The sequence below is a fragment of the Mytilus edulis genome, chromosome 6 (genome assembly GCF_963676685.1).
Source record: "Mytilus edulis chromosome 6, xbMytEdul2.2, whole genome shotgun sequence".
Taxonomy (NCBI): domain Eukaryota; kingdom Metazoa; phylum Mollusca; class Bivalvia; order Mytilida; family Mytilidae; genus Mytilus; species Mytilus edulis.
In genome coordinates, this window is record NC_092349.1 from 59745756 (window position 1) to 59768610 (window position 22855).

At 32.9% G+C, this 22855-nt stretch overlaps 3 protein-coding genes across 4 annotated transcripts; 2 read left to right on the forward strand and 1 right to left on the reverse strand.

Moving 5' to 3' along the window:
• The first annotated feature begins 519 nt into the window (after positions 1-519).
• Positions 520-10002, forward strand: LOC139528001 (stromelysin-1-like). 2 transcript variants are annotated; one of them, XM_071323764.1, is made up of 9 exons: positions 520-553; positions 738-817; positions 1645-1733; positions 2178-2317; positions 3476-3551; positions 5086-5228; positions 6188-6433; positions 7053-7157; positions 9422-10002. In XM_071323764.1, exons 2-9 carry the CDS (start codon positions 740-742, stop codon positions 9463-9465), a joined length of 921 nt encoding a protein of 306 aa, XP_071179865.1. In that variant the 5' UTR covers positions 520-553; positions 738-739; the 3' UTR covers positions 9466-10002. The 2 variants fall into 2 exon arrangements, with proteins under 2 accessions (XP_071179865.1, XP_071179864.1); XM_071323763.1 differs by lacking the exon at positions 520-553 and having other exon boundaries at positions 579-817.
• Positions 10003-11167: 1165 nt separating this feature from the next.
• On the reverse strand, positions 11168-15067 carry LOC139528002 (uncharacterized). Its single transcript, XM_071323766.1, has 5 exons — positions 14925-15067; positions 14029-14162; positions 12439-12603; positions 11648-11694; positions 11168-11304 (listed from the first exon to the last, which is right to left on the reverse strand). Exons 1-5 carry the CDS (start codon positions 14972-14974, stop codon positions 11266-11268), a joined length of 435 nt encoding a protein of 144 aa, XP_071179867.1. The 5' UTR covers positions 14975-15067; the 3' UTR covers positions 11168-11265.
• Positions 15068-15227: 160 nt separating this feature from the next.
• Positions 15228-20963, forward strand: LOC139528003 (uncharacterized). Its single transcript, XM_071323767.1, has 4 exons — positions 15228-15371; positions 15827-15971; positions 19703-19825; positions 20812-20963. The coding sequence occupies exons 1-4, from the start codon at positions 15327-15329 to the stop codon at positions 20823-20825; spliced, it is 327 nt and encodes a 108-aa protein (XP_071179868.1). The 5' UTR covers positions 15228-15326; the 3' UTR covers positions 20826-20963.
• The last annotated feature ends 1892 nt before the right edge of the window (positions 20964-22855 follow it).

Genomic DNA, 22855 nt, shown 5'->3' on the forward strand with positions numbered 1-22855 from the left:
CATTCGCTCGCAGCAGAAACAGGATGTTATCAGTACACTTGTATTTGTAAGGTAGTAAGGTCGATTGCATGGTGATTTCTGAATAAATTATTGTGTAAATAAAATGAATTATATACACTTTTAGTACGTGCAGTCAAGTACATGTATTTATGAGATTTTGCACGAAATATCGAAATTCAGTGATATTTCTTGGTGGTTTTTTTTTCTTTCAAAAACTGACTTCTATTTATATTACAAGTTATAGAATGTATATTGGAGGGAAGATAGAAGACAAAAATACTGTTGAACTAATACTTCGTATCTGTAAACCTATAAATGTGTTTTTAATTTCGGGCCGGAATTATTTACTGTGACATATAATAAAAGAGGTGGTTTTTCTTTTAATAGGTATAGATTACATGTGTATGAATTCTAAATAAGATATATGATGTAAACAATGTTATGCATATATACACATTTACATACATACCTACGTGTATTATATCATAGCAAATAGTGTTAATTTTGTACTAAAAAACTATAAGGAAAGAGTCTTCCTGTTACTGTTTACTAGGTATGTTTTCTTTACCGGTTGTACTTTAACCACGCACCACGCATTAGACAACACACAAAAATATTACATATTGACAGTAAATAAACAACAGAAGTAGCATACATATTTTGCTGAAGAGTTACTTATACAATTTTTCTTCAAATGAAACTTCATATATTCATAGTAAATGTTTTTATGTTAATAGGAATGTTACAAGCAGCTCCTATCCGACCATTTGCGGACGAAACATTATTTACAGAAGCTATCCAGGCTAAGAACGCGGATGTAAGTATTTGTTCAGTCATTCCTATTCCATTTGATCTTGTTACAAATATATGTTTACATCATAATAACCCATTCGGCAATCCTCGGTAGAATCCGCTACTCTTCTTAGGGTACGGAATCGGTCGAGTTGAGACGAATGCATAATAACCATAATATTTATAAATCGGTACGTAATATTACAGTATAAGTAATCACTATAAGGTGTCAGACCACCGATTCAAAATCCTCATCTTTTCAACTAATTTGAATTGTACATTGTACATGTTCATTGCATCACTTACGTGCCACTGTTTAAGCTCTTGTAATGAAACATCACCGTTCAGAATACAATTATTAAGAATAAATCGTGTTTTCTTTTGGAAATCTTATGTTAGAATCCATTCTCAATTTCATTCAAAGTTATAGACAAGGCTCAAAATGGTCAAAATATAGTATTCTTTTACCGAAAATTTCAATTGTGTAAATTTGTTGGTAAAGTTTAGGAAATAATTACATAAAAAAAGTACGATTTTTGTCAAGGAAGACTAGTTTCCAATTAAAGTGGGTGAATTGGTGGTCTGACGTCTTTAAAGGTGGGTATAAAAGTTATTTGTTATGTAATTTCAAATATGTGTTGAGTATCTTCAATACATAAAAATCATAAATTGGAAGATATCATATGCTAAACACTGTATTGTCTTTATAGACAAATTATTAGTAAATGTCATATAACAGGACAGAAATGTTCAGCGTCGTCAAACTCCTCCTTGCTCGAAGCCTAGTAGAGCTTATCATGGTAACTCAGGGTACATATCTTAATCATTTATTTGCTTTGTTTTCTTTTATAGGAATTTTTCATGCGGTTTGGTTATATGAAAAACATAACTACAAGAACAAGACATGTGAACAAAGCTGTCAAAAGAAAAGAAGCAATACGGTTAACTTATAAATTGTTAAATTAGCGTCTAAGTATTTAAATTAAACATTTATTTTAGATTTATTTACAAACTTTGACGTCATGAATTGGGATTGATAGTTGCATTCTCTAAATCTTACTTCCGATTTAAAAATATGGAGAAATGTCGGATATATAATGGAACTACCAACTAAAGGATATAACAGTGACTATTTACAGATCTAGAATTCACAAACTGGCAAAATTTAACATTATCATTCAACGATGATTAAGACGGATATATATTTGATTTGTCTTTGGTAATAAAAATACTCTAATGCAAAAAAAAACCACGATCACTGATAACAAATACATCATAGTTTACGTAGATCAGATAAATCGTTAATAAGAAAAAGGATATGCCGCAATATAGACAAAGCACTGTTTTTGTTTTCAATTATTTTTCCTTCTTAATTTTCTGAATAGCAAATTTCAACAATTTAATGGAATGAATATCACGGGAGAGCTAGACGAAGAAACAATAGAGAAAATAAAACAACCTCGTTGTGGAGTTGCAGACTTCAACGAGTCTTCTCGAGACAGACCATTGCAGTTCAATGCGCCAGGTGAGGAATAATATATGCGCTGGTTCATAAATAATACTCGTCTCTTAAGACCGTTATGGAATAACCGTTTCACAAATGATATCGGATGTGTTCCTTACGTCGTAACTACAATCCCCTTCCCTTTCGTGAATGTGACCTACCGAATAAGACTATTTACCGGATTTGTTATCACATAAGCAACACGACGGGTGCCACATGTGGAGCAGGATCTGCTTACCCTTCCGGAGCACCTGAGATCACCCCTAGTTTTTTGGTGGGGTTCGTGTTGTTTATTCTTTAGTTTTCTATGTTGTGTCGTGTGTGCTGTTGTTTGTTTGTCCTTTTCATTTTTAGCCATGGCGTTGTCAGTTTGTTTTAGATTTATGAGTTTGACTGTCCCTTTGGTATCTTTCGTCCCTCTTTTTTAACGTTCCCGATTCAAAACTTGTGAAAGTGCTATTTTCTTTATTTCTGTGGGAGAGTGGACCCGAGTTCTCTTGTGGAGTTCTTTAAATAGAAAAATACTAAATCTTAAAGCATACATATAGATGCCATTTGCGGAATTCAATTGTTCATAGAAACAGTCATATTATTACACCAAATATTGGTATACTAAAACGGTTTGCTATTTTATATGATATCGTATGTTGGTATATTTCCTATTATGTAAACATGTGGTAATTTTCGAATGACTGTTTAACGGACAGTTCTGGTTGGTGGTTGTGTTCAGTCCGCGTCAAAGCAATGTCCTTTCTACGAAAATAGAGTCAACGACCATGTAATTTTCAAAATATATCATTAAACTGTTTTTCCGTGTGGGTATATCATTCTGTTCTGCCCTTCTGTATTTATATGTTTGTGACAAAAGATTTGACATATGAAATTGTGAACTTTGACATGGATATTTTTTTTATTTTATTTTTGTATACAAACATTGCAAGATATTATATCTGCCTATCACAGTATGAATAGTTGTTGGTGTTTTCGCTGCGCTCACACAAGGGAAACACTTTGCAATGGAATTTGACGCTGGTAATACGTAAAAAAAACTCAGATAATCTAAAAATATGTTCATTGTCAGAAGACATTAGTAATCTCAACAAAACAAAAATTCATATGATATAAAGTATGAAATGCTAAGTAAATATTTTTTAAGTCATTTTTTAAAATAATTTTTAGGTTATAAGTGGAGTAGGAAAACTATAACATGGAAGGTTACAGGATATACAAATCAAATTCCTAATGCAACACAAAGGTAATCGGAATATTGTTTATATATTTATTTTAACCTACTGCAAGGACACTGTCAGATTATCATCCTAAATAAAACGACTATGTCCTCGGGAATAATCGTCAAGTTGTATGCAGTGTTGTCGGATTGAGCGTTCATGATGATATAAATCCAGAAAATCTCTTCAAACAGACGCAATTTACAGAGTGTTATTATTATTCAACAATACATAGGAACTATTATGTAAAAAAATTTATCAAGCTCTAAAACGACAATAGTCTATAAATATTGAGAACGAATTAGAAATAAACCATCAAATATTTGCCTTCCATTAAATAATGAAAACAATTTGCATGAGCTCCCCATGGCCAGCTATGCTGCGTTTTAAATATCGGTAATTAAATTCACATTTTTAAGTTTTGTAACAAACAGTCGTTCAACCCCTCATCAATACGTCAACACAAATATCCTATCAAAATTTTTAAAAACCGCCGCTTCCAATACGGAACAACTACAATTAGAATTAAAACCCAATTCTTCAGAAAACAATTAAAGGTCTTTCCATCTCGATAATAAGACTGAAATTTAGAAAAACGATGTTTAAGAAAATGTCACTCCGTGTTGATGTAATGTGGTAAATCAAACTGATTATAAAAAAAATAAGATTAATAGGTTTATGCAGAATACTTAATTGTTTTATAATGAACCAGACAGAATTTTTAGCAAAGGTCAAAATCTAGAACGTCAAATTGACCTTTGACCTTGACCTTATTTTTGAGGTCTTAGGTCAGTGATCTGAAATCAAAAGACCCCAGGTCAATCACTTGTATGGTTTTTGAGAAATACTGATTTCAAATACACAAGGGGAGAAAACTCCTATAAGAGTTAACCAAAACTCTCCGACTTAAATAAGTTGAAGTTGCGCCTTATTGTAAACAGTTATCTGGCAAACACATCATATCATTTTCTGTAACAGTTTTTTTGAATAACGATAACAAGCAAAATTCAAAATTTATTACATAACCTTGACCTTTGACCGTGACCTCAATTTCCTTCACATGGACCAAGGACTTCAGGGCAAAAGACTGTAGGCCTCTACGACTTATAACGATGGAATTTATCCAACATATCGCTTATCTTAAATTTTCAACGGGAAATAACTCTCATAAGATGTTTTCCGATCACTCCAGTCAAAATTAACCAAATCATTCCTTAGAGTAGACAACAATTTTGTGAAAACAGTTTGTTAAAATCTTTTACGGTTTTAGAGATATAGCGATAACAAGAAAGAGGGGACGCGGGGAGATAACTCCTATAAGAATAAGTGTTCGGTCACACAGGGTGAGTTTTGAAACCCCCATTACTGTACAACATCATTGGCCAAAAATCCATTCGATATGTTGTAAGACAGAAAAGCATCTCAGACGGCAGAAGACAAAATAAATAAAAAATAAAAAATAATCAGAAGAAAAACAAAAGGTCTTTCTACGAAAAGTGGAAAGACCTAATTAATTTGTATTGTATTATAATGTATATGAAATCAGTTATATTTATATAGATCAGCTTTCAAAAGTGCATTAAAGAAATGGTCCGATGTGACGCCATTGATATTTGAAAACACAGAAGGCTATCCAGATATTGAAATTCTATTTGCCAGGGGTAACCATGGTGACGGATCATATAACGCCTTTGATGGTCCAGGTATTTAATGCAGTTTGAATAAATAACGCATAAAAAATTGAGAAAAGTGCCAGTGATTGCGATGAATATCACTGTTATTTTCATAAGGTATGACATTAGAAGTTTCTAAACTGATATACTTTGATACATATTATTGTAAGATCGTTTGAATAGGAAAAGACCACATAAATCAAGTAGAATTAAGTAGAATAAGAAGATTTTTTTTTTAAAGCAAGACTTGGTTTTCAAGGATTATCTTTACCAAACAACACATGTTCAAAATGGGCAGAACAGATCAAAATATCAGAGAATAAAGGATTTAAGTAAGTAACATATGCAGATTTGGTTTGGAAAACGAGCTGAATATTCCAGCGAAGATATATTTATTCGAAAAGCACCTATATGGTCTTCACTTATATAATCCGGTCAGTTTATACATTTAACCAAACGAGTCATGACCAAACGCGTCTGGTCCAAATACACATATGATTAGGAACAGATACATATATTAATTGTGTCCTAAGAAGAGAAGGTATAACTTACTCCATGTTGATAATCAAATGAGTAGCTATTAAAATAACATACTTCTCCTCTAGAAATTGTATTTTTCACTGTTTAAACCAATTCTAAAGAATGGACATATAAATATTAAATGTCTTATTCCTATTAAATGTTCAACTTTTTCAAAATAATAAGGCTTTTCTACTTTAGCTATAATTTACATAACCTTTCGTAATTTAGGTCCACAATGCTAATCAACTTTGTAACTACTAGTATTGATTCGGGATTCACTATTGAGCTTTTTGTAGATCAAATACGTTTATGGCGTACACAATTTAATCTCGTATCTATAATCAATTTCTTACAATGCCCGTACAACTGGCAATACTAAAGAAAAAGTAGAAATGAGACCATTATAATTTACTCCAGTTTTTTCGATAAGTGATTCTTCTCTTTTCTCTCAATTGTTTGTATAACAGGAAGAGTTTTAGCTCATGCGTTTTATCCAACCGATGGCGACACCCATTTTGATGACGATGAAACCTGGATTTTTAGATCGGGAACTGGAACAGACCTTGAAGTTGTAGCTGCACATGAATTTGGACATGCCTTAGGACTTGGTCATTCGCAAAATACCGAGTCTTTAATGGCGCCATTTTATAAAAGAATGGACACAGGTTGGAATCTTCACCAGGACGACATCACAGGAATACAATCACTCTATGGTAATACTTTTTTTTTATACTTTTGCGCGTAATAATGATCATTTGCAACCCCAATTAATTTTAGCTTGTATACATACACGGGTCAACAGAAGTCAAACTTAAGCATTGGTTTTACACTCGGTTGTTGACCATATTTTTTCAACTCTAATTAACTATATGCATGTAGGTCTACCACGTGATTTATTATTTTTTTATATTCATTTTATATTTTTCTCACTGTTCATTAAGCAATAACAATCAATAACTGAATAATCCAATAGTTTAAATTGATACTTGTTCTTGTTACTGTTGCTTACCAACGATATCAGGCAATACCCTGTTATTGGACCTAGGGTAATTTTAGCCGCATAAAAATTTACATGATTTAAATCTCTTTTGTTTTCAACATGATTAATATTAATATTTAAACCAATTCCGTGTCGAATCCGACACCAATACCAATCGTATATGTTATTTTAAGTATGACGTTTACAATATAGATGGTGTGTTCTAGTATATAGTAGCTTTCTTTTCACATGCATAAACTCTTTATTAATTAGCTTTTATGTTTAAAAAACTTTCAACATTTTTAGTGGAAGTTGTACTGTATGAGTAAATTAATAAACTCTTTATTTGTAAGGGGTTCCCGAAGATCAGCTATCAGCGCCGTTACCTTCACCATCGAACACTTCATCCGGAATAAACAATAAACTTATCTATAACATTAGGTATACTATTACAGCTAGTAAGTACTTATAATCTGTTGTTATGTCAATTATATCAATAACACATTATTATAAGGCAGTGGCTATTCGTCCGGCTAGCCGGACAAATAGTCAAAAATGTCTATTCATCCGGCAAGCCAGACAAATAGCATTTTTACGGCTTTTCGCTATTTGTCCAGCCAAAAATGTAACGATGAAGATATAACATCGTGTTTTAAAGGTTTTAAATAAAGCACGAGTTGTTTTAAAATATATTGTCTAACATCGTTTCATGAAAAAGAGCTCATTCTAATAAAAGAAAAATAAACGATTCAGATTTTTGTTATTCTAATATTCTAAAGGAATTTGGGTAAAAAAGGGGGGGGGGCAAAAATGATTCTTTCTTTTGTTGTTCTGCCTATGAATTTTCTGTAAAGTAAATAGTCGGGACAATCATTATTGGCTTCATCTATGATTCCAAAAGATCCTGAATTTATTGTTTCAGTGAAATTTGGTAATATGATTATGCACAAGTCTTCATTTAAATTGTTAACCTGTCACAAAAAATAGGATTGTGTTTTCGATAAGTAATGGGTTTTTTTTAGAAAAAAATGTATATTAGATACAACAGAAAAAAAGGGGCGATACCCCAACCCTCGCCGCGTGTCATATTCCCAGTCCAGGCATATCAGTATGTTCATAGATCTCTGTTGCAGTATAACCTGATAATAATGCATCGATCCTAGCAAGTTTGATATAGTATTTTTTCCGAATGCGTTTTGCCTCCATAAGGAAAATGGGGGTAAATCATCAATTTCACTTTGATTTCAGGCTTATTCCTCACAGATAACATGTATATATACGCTATTGTTCTGGAATCACTGCTATAGAAATTCTCAAAACGTCCATTGCATACGCGCGTGTGTTATCCGACACCTCATCCGGGACACTTTCCGCGTCACAGGACACTTTTATTGATATTGAAGACTTGCGCATCCGCAGACGGATGGCCGGACGAATAGAGATGTTTAACTCCGTTATTATAAAGGTAGATTGAGTAAATGCTGAGATGGTGTCTTAATTTAAAGACTATATAAATAATTGTCTCATCACCGTACATGTTTGTTCAACCTCTATTTGCTTTCTTTGTAATTATTATACCCTTAAATCATCAAAGATATCAGGCTGACAAGTTTGTACGACAAACGCGCGTTTCGTCTACAAAAGATTCATCAGCGATGCTCGAATTTAAAAATTTAAAGGCCAAGCAGAGTATGAAGATTAAAGGCATTCCGAACTAAAAAAGACCGAAGTCTTGCCAAATTAATTTTAACTTACGTTAAAAAACTAACCCATAAAATCAAAAATAAATAACTATCAGCGCCCAGTTTCAGTGGTATCTTCATATATACATTTGTACGACCCTAGAAGCCTGGAATTATGAACTCAGTGTCGGGAATAGGGAATATGTCTTTCTGATGACGGCCACAATGTGAACCGTCACGTTAAAAATATCTGGCTTTCCGTGTCGGTTTCGTTTTAAGTTACGGGTCCTCTTTAATGCACATGTTCTAGTTCTGATATTCATAAGATATTGGCCACCAATGCATAATTATCAAGGTCTTAAACATCCACACATATCATAACTGTTACTGCATGTTTTATACATCTGAATTTTATTTGAAATATATGATTAAAAGCTCTTGCTAATAATGTAAAGTTACATACTAATGAAAAATCATACAATGGGCAAAACAACGTCTTTTGATTACTAGTTATTTATCAGAGGAAAACCTTTTGTGAAAGCAGATATATTATTGGTTTTTTTATGTGTTGTGTTGTTGTTGTGGTAGTAATTTGTTGTTATAATTGAGATGAAACGGAATCAGAACTTATCAGGTTGCATTAGACCTTTTTAAGAATCAGTGCAGTTAACAACCTACTTTTATTAATCGACCCGTATCGATTTATTATCTCTTTAATCCTGATTGATTATACCATATACCATTACGTTTTTACAAACTGTCATTTTCACAATGTAAAAGAGGGGGAAAGATGCCAAAGGAATATGTAAACTCATAAGTTGGATAATAAACTGACTGGCAACGCTATGGCAAAAAAATAAAAAGACCAAACGACAAACAACCTTAAACACAACACAACATAGAAAACTAGACTAAGCCAAAATACTCTTGTATTCCAAAAAGATAACCAGATACTGCTCCACATGTGGCACAGTCAAATTCTTAATAACTTTATTATAATAAATCGTTAATTATATTATTGTTTCAACTCTTTGTTTCAGCTATAGTTTACAGATATATTCTTGAAATGCTGATTATGTTATGACTTTATTTTCAATGGATAAAATGTGATGAACGAAGACTGTGCAATGTTTTATTAGGTAAATTCTTACAAAATAGTTTTGAGACTACGCATGTAACACGTGGACGTATTTATTTCTGTATGAAATAACATGCATTGGCGTATTAGGCGCTATCATGTAAATGTTGAGTTGAAACATTTGCTCTTACTTTTATGGTCTTATTCTGTAAAGACATAGGATTTTGTCAACTAAAAGAGTACGAAATGTTACAGTGCTTCGTATATGAACTATGTGTCATCGAATTATATTTAGTGTAGAACGGCGTGTTTCTTATCAGCATGTCAAACCTTTCAGCTTACTTTTAGTAATAACGAACATTTAAACGATATTGTGTATTATTGTTTTATTTGTATTTGTTTTTTTCTATCAAATATTATTGTATCGTTATAACAGAATTTAATGTTTTAGACGATCATTGTTACTGTATGTTTGTGGGCTAATGTCCTTCCTTTATTTAAGATTAAAAAAAATTAAAAATTTAACTGTTCAGAATAAGAAAATAGACTAGTTTTATTTACAAATTGTGTGATCTCGTATCGAATTATTGGCCTGGACCCTTTGATACTATAGACACCTATAAATCTTGGAAGACCGTAGTTCACTTCTAGATGTCATAAAGATTTCTGTGTCGATGCTTTGACGTGTCGTTGACGTCCATCCACATCTACTTTAATTTGTATTACTTGAAGTATGGTTGCTTTTCTTGTTAGATATTCGGAATCTTTTATAATACACCAGCTTAAAAGAAAAGTTGGGGTATACTGTTTTACCTCTGTCTATCCATCCATCCGTCAGTCAGTCCGTCCGTCCCATGATTATTTTCGTCGCATTTTTCTCAGGAAACACTTAACAAGGATTTCTGAAATTTGGTTTCAGGGTTTATATAAGCCAGTTATACCGTGTGATATGGGTATTTAGATTCATCACTCAACAACTTTCTGTTGACCGAACACTTGTATCATTTTACACATGATAGCCAAATTGAAAACTTTCCTCACATTTTCTCAGGAACTTCTATACACGGATTTCTGAAATTTGTTTTCATGGTTAATATAAGTCAGCTATACCGTGTGATGGTTTTTTTAGATCCATCACTCAACAACTTCCTGTTTACCGAAATATTTTGACGGGGGTATCATCAGTGAGCAGTAGCTCGCAGTTTTACTTGTTATCCATGTAGAGAAATGTGCCCCTTTACCCGTTATTGCTTTTTCACATTTCTTTACATCTATTTATTTTGTCATATATTTTGAATGAAAGAAAAGTGGCAATCTGAAATGTAGGGAAAAATCAAGAGAGATCATTTCCAGCCAAATTTGGAAATGGTGATATCTCGAAACCAAGGACACGAAACTGTCACTTTTTTTTCTTATTTTGAAGTTCTGTTTTTATATACTACCAATTAATAACAGGCAATAAGCTGATTTCAGCAAATTTTTTTTTTTTTTCGTTTTTTGTTTTTACTATAAATAAGGCCATTGTTGTTCTCTAACGTCTTTTTTTTTACATTGTACATTGCAATGCCGCACTTATTTGGTGGGTTTTGCTCATTCTTGAAGACCAAACGAGGACATGTGGTTAAACAGTTCTTTTTCGTTTGATGTTTGATGGATAGTTATATTCAATAGATAAACTATTCAAAAAAATATTATACATCTACTACAGTATATCAAGTATTTTAATGCTAGTTGCTTGTAATTGTTTTTTTTTTTTTTTCATCTGGGCTTACAGTGATTTATGACGTATTTTCTTTTATGCATTCTCTAGGGTTGTAATTCTGGCAATGGTGCAGTACCGTACAACTGAAAAATATAAATTACAAAATAAGTCAAATAGATATAGGAAGATGTGGTGTGAGTGCCAATGAGACAACTCTCCATCCAAATAACAATTTATAAAAGTAAACCATGAATGACTTGTATCCTTTGTATTGAAACACTTCATTTCAGAAATTTTAAATCCTCATTTGTTAAACTCATTAAAAAAAATTCATGAAATAGTTCCAGTTTATATGTCCTTTTAAAACATAACATCAGCGATAAATTGTTGATGAATTGATCATTAATGTTGTCAGATAGAAACATGTATCAAAAAGTGAAACAAGAATGATGAAAGGAAGTTAAAACAATGATAACGTTTACTTACATATGACATCAATGCAGCATACTCGTTGTGTTCCAAACAGTGATTGACTGAAAACAAAAACAAAAACAGTAAATAGGATTATACAAAATTGGAATTAAAATACTTTGTCTTTTATTTCTTCCCGTCGTTAATTACGGCGCAATTATGAATTATTTGGCCGTTGAGAAATATCCGTTTCACAGATGATAGTGGATATGTTCTTAATATCGCAAAAGGTTAAATACTTACTTCAGTAACATGACGGTGCCCCATGGTGAGGAGCAGGAATTGCTTACCATTCCGGAGCACCTGAGATCACCATCATTTTTTGGTTGAGTTCGTATTGCTCTAGGTATTAAGTTTACTACGTTGTGTTTTGAGTTTTGTGTTTTCAAATTTGTTCTTTTTCTTTCTGTTTTTCTTTGTTGTGAGTTTTTTTTTCGATTGATAAATTTGAATATTCATTTTGCATCTTTCGCCTCTCTTATCTGAATGATTTTAAAAGTTGTAGAAAATAAACCCGCGAAGTGATTTATGACTGAGTAGATTATCATGGCAGTTGACACAAGGTTCTATAGTTATATTGCCGCATTTTGGTGGATCAAACTATTCCAAATAAAACAGTCATTGATATTTTAATTGAGTCGTGTAACTGAAACAGGTTCTTAAGCTGCTTTCAATTTCACAAAAAAAAATCTTATGATAAGAAACTCTCTTAATCATGAACATTTCAGTACTACATGTATGTACGATCTATTTTTGTCGTAAGATTTTTTTATGAAAAAAAATCCCGTGTACTATTTTTATATTACCATTATTGTCCAGGCGCTGGAAAAGGTTATTTAGGTCAGTACTGGACAATGCGCCGTCTTTATCCATGTCAAAATGTTGGAAAATGTGGACAACAATCTGGTGGTGCTCCTTATAGTTATGCTGCCATTGGTGAACAAATTCGTGCTCTGCTACAGACCCAGAATCTAATAAAATACATAAAAGGCTTATTTGCAAAAAATATGAACAGTTTTAATGCATTTTTATCATGTACGTGCTTAGCTGATATGTCGTGTGTTGACGTCATTTATTATTGAAAGAAAGACGATGTTTTTACAGCAATTCAAACAAGACTGAACCATACAGCCGATTGCATTGAGTGTGTAGGTAAAGTTAATATATTTGGTTAGCTTGCTTTCTAGCTGAACCGTGAAGTCATTATTAGGTAAAGCTAGTATACTACTCTCCTTTCGAAGTAGCCTAGTCCTACAGACAGATAGATTGATTATTTGTCGGACTAGTCTACCCTTAAAGGAGGGTAGTTTAAAACCTAATGCAATCGGCTGTAAATTAAAACACATGCATCTTCCATGAAGTTCGATGGCCTTCATACAGGTAAAAATTTGAATAAAACTGACATGAGCAAAAACATTACAACTGCACATAAGATATTATCGATTTTAGTTGAATCAATAAGAATAAATTCAAACAATGATACAACTATAGAAATATACAGTTGATGTGCACCAATCAGTTTGAAATTATTTGAAATAACCATAAAAAGATCAGATTTTTTAAAACTTAAATAAGTCGAGAATGACATAAAAAGAGAGGTACCATTTCAGGAACCTGTAATTCAGTTGTTGTCGTTTGTGTTTCGTTCACTGTTTTTCAAATAAATCAGGTCGTTAGTTTTCTCATTTGAATGTTTACATTTGTCGTTTATATCTGACTGTGTGGTATGGGTTTTGCTCATTGTTAAAGGCTGTACGATGACCTATAGTTGTAAACTTCTATGTCATTTGGTCTCTGGTGGAGAGTTGTCTCACTGGCAATTATAGCACATCTTCATATTTTCATATTTACTACAGAATTAAGATAAACATTGTACAAGTAACACATAAGCCAAATATTAATAGTAATTGAAAGGGGAGGGGGGAATACGCAAATGCTAAACATGGTTTTGATTGAAAGGCTACAGGTCAGTTCTTATCTATATTTAACATGAACATCAATACTTTGGTTATCAAAAAGGAAGCAGTAACAATAAGAGTAGTAACAGTAATGATTATAATTGGCCGTTTAAGAATCTAAAGAATTATGGGTAATGACTGTCCCTTTGGTATCTTTCGTCCCTCTTTCATTGTTCGTACCCCAAAATGAAAATAACGTCACGTCAATGGTTGAATTTCCATGGTTTATGACATTTTTAACCAATCACGACGTTTTGGTGTACACTTTTGAAAATATTCCCCAGGATGCATTAGATTCTGAAACGGCGAATTGTTCGATGATTGACTAAATCGTTACTTATGAAGACTTGTCCCATTGGCAATCATACAACATCTTCTTTTTCATATGAAAGACCACATTTGTTTTATGTTGAATCGACGTCATTAATATTTACTCACGGTCATGGTCGAATGAAGTAATAAATTCTGCCTGAAATTCTGTCAGTGACAAACAGTTGCTGTTGTCTAAATCTGCTAGTAGCCATAGTTTCTCAATAACTTCCGGAATAGTTAACCCACCATGTGGATGGGCGCTGTATTGATATAAAAGACGTTTTTAACATTTATCCCATTCACATTTAACATATGAAACATTTGTTATCGACTCCTAGGAGTCGATATTAGAATTGAACGATGGACAATCAGTGCGTGAATTTTTCTTGCTACCTGATTGGAAGATATTACGAGACGTAAATAAGCAAAGTTTATTGATTGATTAGGACAATCCAAACCTAGTAAATGTCCTTCAATCCCGTAGAGTATCGGATTTGTCCTCTCTATTTTAGCAATTAGATTTTGCCTGGTCATTAATCATGCATATTCATGATATTGGTTCACAGGTAACTTTTATCTATAAATAGTCGAATCTTCTGGAGTTTCGTAAACAACAACGTTAAACGATATATAATACTTCATAACGTGTGACTTCAAGTGTGTGGTAAAATTTGTTGATTGATGCACGTGGCTATTCTAGTAAATGAATTAAGCTACAAAGCGAGAGCACTTTCCATTTTCATCAGCTAAGAGTCGACTAGCCCTTTTTGAAAGGCTAATGCTTGTTTTACAATGTGATAAGATTGGTCTTTATGAATAAAAAAAATGCGGTTTACATTTTTCATTGAGTTTGAAAGTTAAAAACATCTAATTTACATTTTGTATCAAAATAAAGAAACAAAATTCATTTCCTGAAACTACTATCATGACAATTTCATCAAACTGCAAATATATACATTGTGCTTCATAAAATACGTCTTTTTAGGAAATGTTTATTGTTTAAGAAGAATAAAAAAACATACCACAAAATAAAACTAATTCCCAACAGAAATGTGAAAACAAATAACTTCATAATGACAGTTTGCACGCCAGATATGAAGATTAACGGAACTTACACGATATAAACCTTATCTTGTAATTGACTACTACGTAAGCATTATGTACCTATAAACCTTTTCTACTGCTTCCTGATCTTGTCATTGAATTGAGTATATATGTACCGTAAATGTCCTTTTACATGCAAGAAGTTTCAAAACAAAGAAAAGTAAGGAAGGAGCATGCGCAGGTCTGCCAAACGAAATGCTATACCCACCTTTGACCTTCAACGACAGCTGGTGGTTGTACTTAATTGATAAATATAGTAACGGTATGCATGTTTATCTTATCATTTGAATAGGACACGTTTTTCCTTTTAGAATAATACAATGCAGTTCGTTTTACAGTTGTGCGTTCTTGTATTGTGTTTAGGGGTAAGTAATTGGGATGTTTCTTAAAATGCAGATTCAAGGTTAGACTGTTCTTGTACTTCTTTAGACAGACTGTGTCTGATATGTTTATGAAAACTGCTAGGTTACCAAAGATAGCGATAACCCTTTGACGTGTCAGTAAAGTGGCCATCAACTATTGTAAAGAGCGATAAAAAGAAAAGAGATTATAAATGGGCTAATAACAAATTTATGCAAGGAATATATATGTATGTCAAACGTTTCAACTTTAATAAGACTTGAGTTATATCTTGTTCTGTACTTCTATTCTGGAGCACGTCATTTGAATAATGTATACTTCATTAAATGAAATGATACATTGTAAAAGTATTTAATCACATTAAGCGTTCGATATTCGGATTATTCGATACAATAAGGATAAGGGTTATTGCTTTATGTATTTGTCGACAAATAAATAACATGTAACATATTTGTTTCAGTTTATCTTGGGCACGGCCGCACCAAGAAACTGTAATTTACAAAAAGACTGTCATCACAATGAATGCTGTTTGAGCAATAACCCTCCACGAGGAAAAAGACAAAACAGCTATGGACACTGTGTACCATTGGGACATCACGGTGCCTGTAAGATATACTTAAAGTATTTGTTTTCCTTTTATAGTTATTGTAATATTGTGGAAGTAAACACGCTAACACTGTTAAAGTGGCCTCCGAATAGAGAAGGGTTTTGAAATATATTTTGTACATTATGTAATACGCTAAATATATATGAACGATGAAAGAGGCCTAATATACGAAGGGGCATTCACTCTCATAAGTCGACAACAAACTGACAACAGCATGGCAAAACAGCAAGAAAAGTCCAAAAGATGAACAACAGTGTACACACATCAACATTCAAAACTAACGACTGAGCAACACACTTACCACCATTTGTTATTCCAAACTTTTATGTCGTGCTGTATAAGATGTATCTTAATATATCTTTTAAGTAAAGTGTTCTTTTGTTGTTGCCTTTATGTTGTTTTTTCTCTTATATTTTATTGAAGATTAGTTAATTGAACATATTGTGGTAAATATTTGTATTATTGCTCAGCATGTTGGATGATGAGAATTAGTACCATTAATTTATGTATGATTCAGTTTATAAACTGCACATGTTCCAAAGATAGCAATATGAAACTAAAAGAGGGACGAAAGATACCAAAGGGACAGTCAAACTCATAAATCTAAAACAAACTGACAACGCCATGGCTAAAAATAAAAAAGACAAACAGAAAAACAATAGTACACATGACACAACATAGAAAACTAAAGAATAAACAACACGAACCCCACCAAAAACTAGGGGTGATCTCAGGTGCTCCGGAAGGGTAAGCAGATCCTGCTCCACATGTGGCTCCCGTCGTGTTGCTTAAGTGATTACAAATCCGGTAAATAGTCTAATTCGGTAGGTCATATTCATGAAAGGGAAGGGGATTGTAGTTACGACGTAAGGAACATATCCGATATCATTTGTGAAACGGTTATTCCATAACGGTCAACCAACTCGTGATGGCGTCCGTAAAATTTACGAAGGGATGATTTCAACTTCACCATTTGGAACTCTTGGTTTAATAGCTTCCTTGTGAGCAGCAAACCTCTATCAAGAAAATCATGATAGGAAATGCAAGCACGGGAATATCGTATCAATTGGGAGATATATACCCCGTATGCAGGTGCTGCTGGAATGTTGCTACTTAGAAATGGAAAGTTCACAATTGGAAAGCTGAAATCATCTCTTTTGTCGTAAAGTTTTGTTTTCAACCGACCCTCATTGTCAATTTCTAGATGAAAGTCAAGATATGAAGCCGACTTAACTGTATCTGTAGTATCCTTTATCTCTAGTTCGATTGGATAGATGCGTTCCACATAGTCACCAAATTTTGAATTGTTTAGTGAAAGAACATCATCTATATAGCGGAAAGTAGAGTTAAAGGATATTGCTAACTTCTTATCTTTCTTCCTAAGAAGTTCCTGCATGAAGTCAGCCTCATAATAATAAAGAAACAAGTCGGCGAGTAGAGGGGCACAGTTTGTTCCCATTGGAATGCCGACAGTCTGTTGAAAAACACGTCCTCCGAACGTAACAAATATGTTGTCAATCAAGAAATCAAGCATCTTGATAATATCAGTTTCAGAGAATTTTTTGTTTGAATCAGAGTGATTCTTTACAAAGTAGGATTTATCCCTCCCTAAGACAAGATACTTGTATCTACGTTGGCCATTCTTTTTTATGAAGCAAAGTAATATCAACTCTTTCAATTTGTCTTTTAGTTTGGAATGTGGAATACTTGTGTACAGGGTAGAAAAGTCAAATGTTTTAATACTGTTACAAGATGAAAGAGAGTTAGATTGTATGTACTCTAAAAGATCTTTTGAATTTTTAAGTATCCACATCTGATTCACGCCACCTCTAGAATAGGCAGTTTCACAATAACTTTGAAGCCCGTCTTTGATTGCTAATAAAATAGATGTTAATAATTTAGAAAGAGGTTTCGTGGAGCACTTGGAAGACCCAGCAATATACCGTTGTTTGTAAGGACACTTATGTAGTTTAGGTATCCAATACAGTGATGGAAGATCCAGTTCTTCATCTTTGGTTGAAATTCCAAAGGAACATAGAACAGACCTATGATTATCCAGGATTTCCTCTTTGGTAAGTGTCGTGAGGGTATATGTTGAGTTACCAAGTGAATTGTCAATACCTAATTCGTTTATCAAGCAGTTGATGTAGTGACTTTTACACACAAAAACGATGTTATTTGGGGCTTTATCTGCAGGGACAACAACATATTTGTCATGGAGGTCGGATAGGTGTTTTGCAACATTTGGGTCCTTAAAGATTGACGTAGCATGGGCATTGATGGACCCATTCAGTTTCTTAATTCTGATTTGTATCAACGACCTCACTGCCTTAATCCATTCGGAAAGAGTGTCTACGTCTTCCTTCTCGCGCTTAGCCCATTGCCTGGCATAATCCTCGACTGAATCCATCAAAATTTTAAAGTTGTATTTCCAATTGATGGATTTAGGCTCACGATATTTGGGACCTTTCGATAACACATTTCGTAGAGAAGTGTTATTAACAATGTTAAGGTCACCGGTAATAACGTGGCCAGCAGGATTATATGTGAATTTGGAACTAGCACAAGTGCAATCAGGAGGTTTAGACTTGAAGTCGTCAATATCGAGATCCTGCAAAACGCGTTTGTAATTGAAAATTTTAGTTGCAATAGGTTTGGTATAGGTATAAGAAATTATTGGTACAGACTGGTCTTTGAAATAAGGAGGTATTTTCGATTGCACTAATTTATGATGAAGGATATTGCCTAGGTTGACGCCATCGAGACCTTTGTTGGCAAAGGAAAGATTAAGAAAAGATCTTTTCTCTTTTTCATCTTTTCCAATGCGAACTGGCTTGAAAAGTCTGTGACTTGCAATATCCGAAATTATAGATTCAAGTTTGTATTGGTTTGAATGAGGGTTTGTAACAGTGGATTCCAAACATAAATTGAACAGAGAATGAAGTTTCGAAAGGGGTAATGAATAAAGTTTCGTGCGAATGTGATGAATACCTAACGGCTTTTGTATGAATGGCAGCAAGTCATTAATAGAGACATCATGCAGAGAAGGTGATGTATAATGACGATGACCATGACTGCGTCTACGTCGAGGAGTCGAGTTGAAAATATTCATCACATTCACCGAGTTACACGAAGGACTAGATAGAATACCTATACATATACCATCAATTTTGTCATTGCAGCCATAAGGTGTTGCAGTTCCCAATTGTCTAATCCAGTAGTCTTCTTTTTGTCTACGGAGAGTCGTTGAAAGATTAGGATTGTTAGAGCTATGGTATATCTTTTCGATAATGCGAACTGTCATAGAAACGATGGAATGATCGGGCTGATTGAAATGCTGGTATAGAATGTCGTTAGCATTAAGGTTAATGTCTGATCTATGACCGCACATACGTTTGTTAAGCCTTCCTTTCGTTTCACCGACGTATACCAATCCGCAAAGGTTGCACTCTAATCCGTAGACGACATTTATCGATTTACAATTCAGATCATCGTAACTTCTGGTAAAATATGACTTCTTGGTCAAATTGCTAGTGAATTCAGCATCTGTAATTAAAATAGCACAAGTTTTGCAGCCTTTGGTCTCACATTTTGAAATGCGACAGTGTTGTACTGTGTCATCAAACACCAAAATGTCTTTAAGGAGAACTGAACATGGCTGTATATGTGTAATATTGCTATTGTCACTAGGACGATGATCTGAATGAGTCCTAAATGTTCCTTTTTCAGCATGTTATGTAGGATACGGATCAGCCTCTACTCCTCCTGATGCGGTTACCTATGCATGTCCATGTCAAAGTCCGCTAAAATGTATTGGTAAACAATTGATTGAGGTTCCACTCGGTGAAATTGGTAAATTTGTTCTTTTAGAATTAATCCAAAAATTACGATATGAACAGACCACCAAGTCGAAAATTTCAAAATATTTAAAGCTAAACAGTTGTAAAACAAGTCTGAAAAACAATGAATTAAAATGCGAAACTAAAACATATAAATCTAAAGTATTTTAAATAAAAACTAATTCAAAAGTCTCTGGTGATCTTAAGTGGTAAATAATTATAAAAAGTAAAATCACAAAAATACTGAACTCAGAGGAAAATTCAAAAAGAAAACTCCTTAATCAAATGACAAAATCAAAAGCTCAAACAAATCAAACAAATTGTCATATTCCTAACTTGGACAGGCTTTTTTCTTATTTGGAAAATAGTGGATTAAACCTGGTTTTAAAGCTAGCTAAACCTCTCACTTGTATGACAGTCACATCAAACTCAATTCTATTGAAAATGTTGTGTGAACAAACAGACATATTAAGTAAACATGTCAAAAATAGGGGAACAGCACTCAACATTAATTTATAATCTTAATGACATAGAAACTAACAAATATGTAACAAAGAAGCACAAAATGGCATATAGACCATGTTGACCAAGCATATAAGCAAAAATTAAAGACAAGTCTACATAAAATAACCATAGCACAATAACAGAATAACGGGGATGTATAAGTACTTTAGATTATTCATATGTACATTTATTTCACTTAAATTTCATTTGGTTTTCTTCTGTTTTCTCCTTTATCTATTTATGTTTTATCTTTTAAAATTAAAGAATACATTTTTCTCCTCGTCCTTCGTCCTTCTTCCATTTTTGGAAAATCAAACATTCATACAAAGTCACTATTATACATAACATGATGGAAGCAGTCACGTTTTTTTCAATTGATGCTTTTTAAGGAATTTTCATTAATTAATCATAACAAGAGAATTGAGTTAATAATATTATCATTGTTTGACATTTCTGAACTCTTAATAAGTTGTCGTTTTTTTTTGTTTTTTTCAGGAACATGTGGTTAAAAAGATTATGTTAAATTCCGGATATTATAATACAGGACTGTATAATAGTTCTTACTTGAACACTTGATGTATCGTTATGAGAACAGTTACTTAATATGTATTTGATACTGAAACGTGAATTAAAGTTATTTAAATTAATCTATTGTTATTTTGTTCTTTTATTGTAGTATATCCGCCTTCACTTTTTCTTTATTCCATGAAGTGCGCCATGAATTTTCACATCATATTCTCTCTCATGTTTTGGAAGAGGAACGAAGTTATTATGATTAAATATAGAATTGTTTATTGTATGCAAAAATTATGCGGAAAGTATCAGTTGCTTTTTACGAAGCAAAGCAATACCAACTCTTTCAATTACTAGTGTACAGAGTAGAAAAGTCAAATGTTTTAATACTGTTACAAGATGAAAGAGAGTTAGATTGTATGTACTCTAAAAGATCTTTGGAATTTTTAAGTATCCACATCTGATTCACGCCCCCTCTAGAATAGGCAGTTTCACAATAACTCTGAAGCCCGTCTTTGATTGCTGGTAGAATAGATGTTAATAATTTAGAAAGAGGTTTCGTGGAGCACTTGGAGGACCCAGCAATATACCGTTGTTTGTAAGGACACTTATGTAGTTTAGGTATTCAATACAGAGATGGCAGATCCAGTTCTTCATCTTTGGTTGAAATTCCAAAGGAACACAGAACAGACCTATGATTATCCAAGATTTCCTCTTTGGTAAGTGTCGTGAGGGTATATGTTGAGTTTCCAAGTGAATTGTCAATATACAATATGTAAGATACATTTTGCACATTTTTCTGATAATTTGATTAGTTGAGCTGTAGTAAGACGGTCATTTAAGGCAAACGAACAATCTCCTTTGAATGATTCCAATATGCCATTATTTTTTATCTTGAATATATAGTAACACATATATCTCAAATCTCTCTTGTTAACCATAGGAACCGATATTTTCTTATTCCAAATCATAAGGAAACATACAAAAGCGATCTTTCGAGCCCAAGCTTTACTAGGTTTTGGGAATTATGTTTTCCTCTACTAAAACTAGCTATAAAACTTTCAAAGTATACACAAATCGTGATCTAATGATTGTCTTCATGTCTTATTTATAAAACACCATACACGCTATTTTAATTACATGGTTTGAAATGTTCGTAAATAAATCATTCATCTTCAATACTACACATTTATGTACTAAAATCAAGACGAGATAATGATAGTGAAACATAACAATATATATGTGCATGGATAACTTTAATACCGAATCGTTCCACAGTTGCAAATTGATGTAATTTACGATTAGCAAAATGTTTGATTATGATCAGGATGATGTGTTTTTATTGTATTTGCCTCATCAGTCTACAATCTCTATTGACTTCGTTCGTATTTAAATGTTTAATCTAAAAGAAATCTTTTACTAAATAAGGGTTATGCAAACTACTTTATTAATCAGTATCGCGTTATGTTGTGATGCAGTGATTTGTAAGTTGACCCTCAGTAAGTTTTTTTTTTAAATTCAATGATAGAATAAATTATTTCAAAACTGTTCTTTTAATTGCAAAGTCATAATTGACCAAAACTTATCTTTTGAATAACAAAAAGCAATTACGAGTTTGTTTCTTTCAGTTTCAAGAAACATGTTAGGTTTTTTAATACTATATTTAATATAAAACGAAGACGTGGTATGATTGCCAATGAGTCACTCATGACAAAATGACACAGAAATTAACAACTACAAGTCATCATATGGACTTCAATAATGAGCAAAGCACATACACAGCTGTAAAAAGCCCCGAAATGACAAATGTAAAACTATTTAAACAAGAAAAAACTAACGGCCTAACTAATGTATAAAAAATGACAGAAAAACAAATATGTAACACAGCAACAAACGTCAACCACAGAATTACAGCTTCCTGATTTTGGACATGCACATACATACAAGATGTGTTGGGGTTGTACCTGGTAGCGGGATCCCAAATCTCCTCTAACCTTAAACAGTATTGTAACCGTACAAAATAAAA

Excerpts from the sequence above, each read along its gene's own strand:
- LOC139528001 (XM_071323763.1), top strand. The coding sequence starts at position 695 with ATGAAACTTCATATATTCATAGTAAATGTTTTTATGTTAATAGGAATG. Across the intron at positions 818-1,644 it reads TCCAGGCTAAGAACGCGGAT|GAATTTTTCATGCGGTTTGG; the intron begins GTAAGTATTTGT and ends TTTCTTTTATAG. Across the intron at positions 5,229-6,187 it reads TAACGCCTTTGATGGTCCAG|GAAGAGTTTTAGCTCATGCG; the intron begins GTATTTAATGCA and ends TTTGTATAACAG.
- LOC139528002 (XM_071323766.1), bottom strand. The coding sequence starts at position 14,974 with ATGAAGTTATTTGTTTTCACATTTCTGTTGGGAATTAGTTTTATTTTG. Across the intron at positions 12,604-14,028 it reads TACTTCATTCGACCATGACC|ATTCTGGGTCTGTAGCAGAG; the intron begins GTGAGTAAATAT and ends GTATTTTATTAG. Across the intron at positions 11,305-11,647 it reads ATGCTGCATTGATGTCATAT|TTGTACGGTACTGCACCATT; the intron begins GTAAGTAAACGT and ends TATATTTTTCAG.
- LOC139528003 (XM_071323767.1), top strand. The coding sequence starts at position 15,327 with ATGCAGTTCGTTTTACAGTTGTGCGTTCTTGTATTGTGTTTAGGG. Across the intron at positions 15,372-15,826 it reads TTCTTGTATTGTGTTTAGGG|TTTATCTTGGGCACGGCCGC; the intron begins GTAAGTAATTGG and ends TATTTGTTTCAG. Across the intron at positions 15,972-19,702 it reads ATTGGGACATCACGGTGCCT|CATGTTATGTAGGATACGGA; the intron begins GTAAGATATACT and ends TTCCTTTTTCAG.